Below are 7556 nucleotides of genomic sequence, written 5' to 3'. Positions count from 1 at the left end.
TGGCGGGGAAACCTAGCTGAGCTTAGGACAGTTCTGCTTCTCTCCAAAAAAAGCCTTTCTTACCTCTGGTCAATGCTAACACTTCTTGGAGCAGGAGGATGGACTAAAAACCTCCTGAGATCCCTTCCAACCCAAGTTGTCATATGAGAGTAGCCAGGTCAAAGGAAGAGGTTATTTCCCTTTATTTGGAACTGGTGAGGCCACATCTGGATACTGTGTCCAGTTTTGGACCCCAAGTACAAGGAGGGAGTCTTGCAGAGGGTCACTAGGATGGTCAGGCCTGGAGAACATCTTGTACAAGGAGATGCTTGAGGCGTTGGGCTTCTTTAACCTGGAGAAGAGGGCTGAGGAGGGATGTAATTGACACAGGGAGGATTGAGAGTTACTTAGCACTTGGACCACAAAGCCCAGGTCCAGAGCAATCCTGCTGGTCCATGACTGTTTCTGGGGAGTTGGTGCAATGCACACAGGTCTCCCACCTCATAGTGCTTGGCAGGGATGCCCCTGAGATGGGGCCAGGCTGCTTGGGCAGGATTTCACCATAAAGCTGCAAGCTCGCTGATACAGCCAGCACTGGCTGCCAGGCAGTTTGCTCCCTGCCACAGTTTCTCGAGAAAAAAAACCCACAATATGTGGGGAGGCCCTCCTTTGCCTTCATTCCCCAGCTGCACCAACCCGAGAAGCCTCTGCCTTCCCAGCCGCAGCCATGGAGAAGGCAGCGTATCCTCCAGGATGACCTCTGCGCTGTAGTCGTCAGGGCACAGCAGGGCTGCTAAGGGCCCTTGAAACCTTTTAAATGCAGCAAGGGCATTCAAGAGCATCTCTGCAGATTTCTGCATCTTCAGCCCTTTCTGCAGGCTCTGGTGTGGCACTGTCAGGAGAAAAACCCTCCAGCTGGAGTTGAGTTGCCCCAGCTGGACAAGATGCCTCCCTGGGATGGAGAGAGGCAGCCGGGGAGCTGCCAGCAGCCAAGCAGGGCTGTAAGGAGACACCAGGCGCCCGATGAGCTTAAACTGCTCGCTGCCTTTTAAGGAGCGGCAGAGGCTGAGGCATCCTGGAACAAATCACCAGTTTCTGCAGGCTCCCAACCACAGCGTGGACTTGGGGACCACACTGGCCATGCCCAATAGTCCCCACAGCAGCTAAAAGCCACGATGGGCAGTGAGGACAGCAATACCCCAGCTACAGATTGAATCTGTAAAACCCCAGAGCCCCGGATGGTAGAGCAGGGCTCCTACTGCAGCTTTGGCGTTCACCCATGCAAGGTCCCTGTGGTATCATCGATCACCTCTGTCCCCTCCAGCAAACAAGTAGGAACAGCTCCTTCCTGGGAGCAGGTGGTGGGAAGGATGATGCTTTTTCACAAAGCCGCCATTAAGCCACTGCTAACACATCCCACCAATGCCCCAAGCACTTTGCTCCACTGATGCAAAATGTTTTGCTGGTCCAGCAGTGAATTTGCTGCTTCAACCCCCTCTGCTGAGCACAGCGGGACCACCCAGGGAGCAGAGGGGAAAGGGAACACGCTGCAGGGGAGTAACAGTGAGACTGAGCTTGGTCTGAAGTACGGACGGAGGAAATTTACGTGCATGGGTACAGGTGCAAGCAACACCAGGAACAACGTTAAAAGGCAAGGTACGCATTGAATGCTACAGAGCACCAGATGTAGCTTCAGGCAAATAAAGAGAAGGAGCAAGCTGGCCCAAAGACAAGGTGTCAGGAAGACGAAGAACAGCACTGGAGCCAGTAAATACGCAGAGGAGGAGAACAGGAGATCTGTGAAATTCAGGGATTTTGCTTAAGACTTATGAGGGGTGAACGAAAACAAGGAGGCAAAAGATTCCAAAAAGCACTCCCTTCTACAGGGAATAACAGCTCGGTCCAAAATCAGCTCATCGCTGCCTGCAAAGGGTCCCAAAGACACAGCAAGGACATGACCACCGGCATCCCTTGTCCCCTGTGTCTCAGATGAGTGAGCTGACTGGAGCTCTCGGACACATGGATCTCAGCGTATGCAAAAGAGAAGGAAAAATCAATTCACTTAGAGCTTTTGTGTAATAAAATCCCCCTCCCCGCCATTTTGCCACACCGATCCCCCACTCAAGGTGGTGGGATGCGGGCGTGCGGTCCCCATGGAGCAGGAGGTGACCATGCACCGCTTTATTAGGCAGTGGTGCTGCACACGCCGCTGAGATTGGTCACTATTTACATTTGGCAAAGGATGGCGGCGAGTACCAAGCACCTGTGTGGGTGGGGGCCACCACTGGCCTGCCTGGCCCCCGCCCGCCTCGTTAGCCCAGAGGAGGCCCCCGCGCCCTCCGTGCCGGCCTCCTTGCCTGCAGGCACAGCCATTTTGTCTCCCATGGGCAGAGCCAGGCACCCTCACAGAGGCACCTCAGGCCTGCTACCAGATGATTTCTCCCCCTTTTCCTGCACATCGCCCCCCTCCCTGGCCTCTCCAAGGCCCCAGCTCCAGTCCTTGCGTCCTGAGCTCTGCCCAGAGGCAAGCAAGGGCAGCGGGCAGCCGGCAAGCCCCACTCAGCTCCTTGCGCAGGGTGTCCCCCCGGTGCCGTCCCAGTGGGCAAACCAGTGCACGACAGCCCCTCCAGAGCGTGGGACGAGGGCTCTGGCTGCAGCAATCCCCAACAGTGCTGGTCGTGCCCAGCAAGCTGCTCGTGGGCTGCCGGTCTGGAGCCTGTCCTCAGCCCGGTGGTGCTTGGCCCGGCGGACAGGCCAGTTTTGGGTGCACCCAGCCTCGAGCCTGGCTCATGGAGTTTGAGTACTATAGGGTACGGATAGCCACTGGGTAAAGCAAGGACATGTGCTCAGCCCCCTTGATGGGCAGCTTGCGGCTGGCGTAGTGATGAATGATCTCCGGCACGCTGTCGAAGGGTGGGCTGTGCTGACCCAGCACGTATTTGTTCTCTTGGGTTCGGGACAGTTTCATGTGCATGAAGCCCTGGCTGCTCCTGCAAGGAGAGATTGAGGCAGGGTTAGGGGGTGCAGCTGGCCCCAGCCTCCTATCAGCTCCTGACCCCCCCAAGACAGGCAGCCTGGCCCTGCAGCTGCAGGGGGGGAATGTTGTTGGCTCCCGTCCCCTGTCCCCAGCCACGGCCCTGCCCGTACCATCCCGCTCTTGTCCAACCCCACGGCGCAAGGGAGGGAATGCCCAGCCACACGGCACTGTGTGCCCCGCCCGGGGAGCACAGCCATGCAGTGGGGTGCGAGGGGTCTATTTGGGGTAAAGGACGGTGCCGAGGCTGGGGTAGGTGCGTGCAGGCAGGGAAGCGAGGGCATACCCTGGGTAGGAGCAGCAGGGGCTCTCACTGCAGGGTGACACAGGGGTAGCAGCTTTCACCCCTTGCATGTGGCAAAGCCCCTTTTGCAACCGCCCTGGCTCACACGGAATGACTTCAGCTCATATACCTCCAGCCTCACCGTGGCAAAGCAGGATCTTCTCCTTCGGCCCGCAGTGCATTCCTCCCCCCCAGTGCCGGCACTGCAGGCTCTATAAAACCCGCTCAGCGTAGCGAGGCCATTTCCCGGCACAGCACGGGCACCGAGCCATGCGAGGCTGCGCAGGCAGATCCTGCCACGAGCGCTGATTCCAAGTGACGGGCTAATGGCCCTGTTGCTATTAATTTGCGTCTCCGAGGAGAGCCACAGCCTGTCTGCAGCGTCTGGAATGCACATTACGGCAAAATATTGATGACTTAAAAGCAGACAGGACCTCATCAGCAATGCTGAGCTGCTTCCAGCACTGTGCAGGCCGGTCCCATCCCCCCGGCTGGAGACAGGGCCCGTAATGGACAGCCCGGCTGCATTAGCAAAATGGGTTTGCAATCCATTTAGATCCAAGAGGCAAGGAGCCAGCCGCCCCAGGGGAGTGCAGGGGGGAGAGGCGCAGCCTCCCCGCCAGGAGCCGAGGAAAAGTGATAGCTGGCTGCATCCTGTGTCCCGGCAGCAGGGCACAGGGAAGAGCTGCGAAGGCTGCGCTGTGCACGGCACCCCATGAAGGTGCAGGGGTTTATCCTGTGCACACACACATGGTCGCACCACTAACACACAGAGCTGCCCACGGGCACTGCCCTTGGCACTGCACCTTGTCTGCAGACGGACCAACCCAGCTCTTGCCGGGTGCTGGCAGGGGAGAGATGTGCAGGAGCCTGGTGGCAGCATCAGTGCCAGTCCAGAGCCAGAGCACTGCCACACAGGTCCACAGAGAGGTGATGCTGGTTGTGTTTTGCCCAAATTGCTCCACAGGTCTTTGTCACAAGCTCAGGGGCGTGACTGAGATCGGACCCCCAGAGAGATGCCCAAGGGAGAACGCTTGCAAACCCTACAGCCTCACAGCCAGCAGCAGGGACAGGACGAGGATAAGGGGCAGGTACTGCTCCTGTTGAGCACCTTACACATGTGAGGAAGGACGCAAACCTTTGCAGCGTGGCCTCAGTCACTCTCACGGAGGTGCGAGCCAGAAGGGACTCATCCTCCAAGCTACAATTCCGTCCATGACAGGCAACCTGGGGCTGCCTAGGCTAGACCAGGCAGGACTGTCACAGCAGGGTTAAATCCTTCCAGCTACCTGATGTGCTATGGGTACAGCCACTCATGCTGCTCTCTCTCGTGTATATTTTCCTTTAAAGCAGCACAAAAGGGCTTTAGGTCAGCACTGGAGCTCTCTTTCAGACCATCTCCTCAGCTGTGCCTCCCTCCTCAAGAAAAAAAAACAGTGTGTTAAAAAAAAAAAAATAGAGACGCAGACAGCCACCTTACAGCTATATAAAAAGCATCCTAGGAGATTTTCCTTGAAAAGGCTCTACAGAGAAAGGCAATGGAGTAAAAATCATGCTGCTGAGGCTGTGGGCTCTCTACAAGCACAGCCGGTGGAAGGCAATACCTGAACAGCTTCTGGATGGGCTGCAGTCTCTCCTCTGGGGACATGGCACACCGCTGCAAGGCCACATCCTAGACATACATGCTGTTTGGGAAGAGAATTTGGCCATTTTTGCCATGAGGCTAAGGATGGGCAGTAAGAAGTAAGGAAAAAAACCCAAAAAATTGGCTGACTGACTTGTAGAGAGGTGATGGAAAGGGGCATTCGTGCTGGTGAGGGAGGAAGCCCCATCCACAACCCCAATGCCACCTCCCAGGCTCTCCAACACACATGCTGGCTGATGCTACCCTCAAGGTGATGGCCAAAAGGACCTTTCTTGGCCTCGAATACAACTCATCAACCAGCAGAAGCTGTTGCTTCAAAACTGCTCGTAAGCCAGGGCAAGGAAAAAATATTCAGAAAATTAAAACATCAGTAAAAATTCTGACAAAAAAAAAAAAGGAGGGAGCTTTTCTAGAAAGGTTTGTTGTCTGATCTGAAAGCTAGAAGTGCAGAAGGAAGAAAGAATATTTTCAGCTAAACTTCTGCCCTAGTTTGGTGCTGAAGGCAGTGAAAAAGTGGAAAAAAAAAATAGAGAAAGAGACAGAGCAATCTAATTCACAATTGTGTCGCTGAAACCACCAGGGAGCAATGTAGGTACAGAGACCACTGGGGAAACTTAAAGTATACTGAGAAAAGTGTAGGGATATGTGGTCTATTGTTGGGCAGAGATGACTGAATTGCTTGATAAATACTTTTTTTCACATCTGCCAGGAACAGAGCTAATACAGTCATCCAGCAGAAGGGCAAGAAGGTATTTGCTAATCCATCATCATCTTCAGGACAGTAACAGCTTTGATTTCGTGGGTTTGGGCTGACCCAAGAGTCACAAAAGAGCTGGATGAGGAGGTATGGGCAGCTCCTCCTTGGCAGGACCTGTGCGGCAATGCTTCGTGCAGTTTTGCCACTCAAGGAATCTGGAAAACTTGGGGAGGGTGCAAAGATCCCCCCAAAAAACCCAAGCAGAAACCAAGCCATGGTGTGGGGGTGAGGTTTACCTGCTGTGAAACCAAAGCAGGGTAATGCCCTCTCTACACCGCAGTTAAGCAACGGCTTCAAGGATTACATGGGCTGGGGAGGCAGGGATGGGTACCCGCATTTCCATCAACAATGGGATTGCACAAACTTTGTTTCCCATGAAACTAAGCTACAAAAAAATGGGGTAACAAGAAGCCAGAGCTGGAAGCTGTAACCAGACACAGTCAAGTGAGCAGTGAGGCATATCATTTTATCCATTTGAGGGATTACTAGCACTGCCAAGGGAAGAGCAGTGTGCCTCCAGATCTACAAGCCTTTCCGAGAGATACTTTTGCCAGACACCAAACCACAAGCCTGTGCCACACCACAGAGAAGTGCAGACTTCGTATTCCAGCCACTTCTGATCACCCCATGGTTGTCTCAGAGTTGATCACCTCATGGTTGTTGGCACAGGCACATGTTCACGTGGGGCAACCACTCGTGAGGGATCACCCACAGCACCGGGTCACCTCTGCTATGGGTCCACCACCCTCCCAGCCCCATCTGGGCTCACTCACTTCAAGGAGAGGGAGAAGTCGTTCTTGCTGGTCTCACTGTTGCGCACCAAGTAGCTGGCCTCCTTGCACAGCCTCAGTAGCATCTCCGCGTCCGTCCGGCTGATGGCCCCGTGGTACCAGCTGGAGAGAGGAGAGGGACAGGCTATGCCAGGCAGAGAGTGGACCCCCAGGAAAGACTCTGCCCCGGGGGCAGCAACAATGCCAGCACCCCTGGCACCTCCCTGGGGACAGCACCCATGTTCAGGGAGAGGGATGTGGGTGGCACCACCAGGATTGGGGGACAAGGGGCAGGGCTTCCACCGGGCAGCTCAGAGGGGTGCAGAGGGCACACGGGGACACCAAGACTGTGAGATAGGGACAGCAGGGACAAGCAGGCAAAAATGCCGGAAGAAGCAGCAGGTCTGCCCCAGGGTTCCTCGTGGTGTGGCCACAGGAACGGGCCAGCCGCTCAGAACAGGCAGGACTCACCACTGGCTCTCCAGGGGCAGGGCAGGGTCAATCCTCTCCCCGACTAATGGGCCAGGCTCAGCGATCAGTGTCTTCGTGCTCTTGAGGCTGCTGGAGCCATGCCTGAGGGCAGCCCTGGCCTTCTCCTCCCTGCAGGGCGAGGTGCGGCCATACCCCAGCCCCTCCGATGGACCTGCAAGACAGACACATGTCACAGTCAGTGGCAGGGATAGGTGGACACGCTGGGCTCCCAGCTTTCCCCCCGTGGAGGGAGCTCATAGAAAGAGCCAGAGCCACGTCACATCATGCTGAGTCCCCTCACACTGCCCCATGCCCCTGCTCTAAGCAACGGCAGGGCAGGGCAGCTCTTGGACTGCCATTTCATTGCAGTGCCCCAGGGTAGGCAAGGTTGGGTCCCTACCGTGCCAGGACTGGGATCCTCACAGAGGCTTAGCCCCTGGAAATATTTTCCAGTGAGGTTTCAAAAGCTCAGAGAAGTTTTGCTAATGCAACCAGAGATTCAGTGGCTGTGGCATAGAGTTAAGTGAGAAGCAGTAAGGAGAGGCTCTCCAATCTTGCTAAAAAAAAAAAAAAAAAAAAAATTAAAAAAAAAGAGGGGGGGAGAAAGGGCGCAAAGG

The 7556-nt window shown here is 55.4% G+C and overlaps 1 protein-coding gene across 1 annotated transcript in view; it reads right to left on the bottom strand.

Annotated features, from left to right (window-relative positions):
• Nucleotides 1-2782: 2782 nt before the first annotated feature.
• SHF (Src homology 2 domain containing F) overlaps nt 2783-7556 on the bottom strand; it is a 10847-nt gene continuing 6073 nt past the window's right edge. The window contains exons 3-5 of the mRNA XM_009709114.1: nt 6940-7111; nt 6472-6591; nt 2783-2969 (exon numbers count right to left, since the gene is read on the bottom strand). Coding sequence (XP_009707416.1) covers nt 2783-2969; nt 6472-6591; nt 6940-7111 — 479 coding nt within the window. The remainder of the gene's footprint in view (nt 2970-6471; nt 6592-6939; nt 7112-7556) is intronic.

This window comes from Cariama cristata, unplaced genomic scaffold (genome assembly GCF_000690535.1).
Source record: "Cariama cristata isolate BGI_N322 unplaced genomic scaffold, ASM69053v1 scaffold26511, whole genome shotgun sequence".
NCBI lineage: Eukaryota > Metazoa > Chordata > Aves > Cariamiformes > Cariamidae > Cariama > Cariama cristata.
The sequence above is the reverse complement of the archived record's forward strand: the minus strand, read 5'-3'. Positions and strand labels throughout refer to the sequence as shown.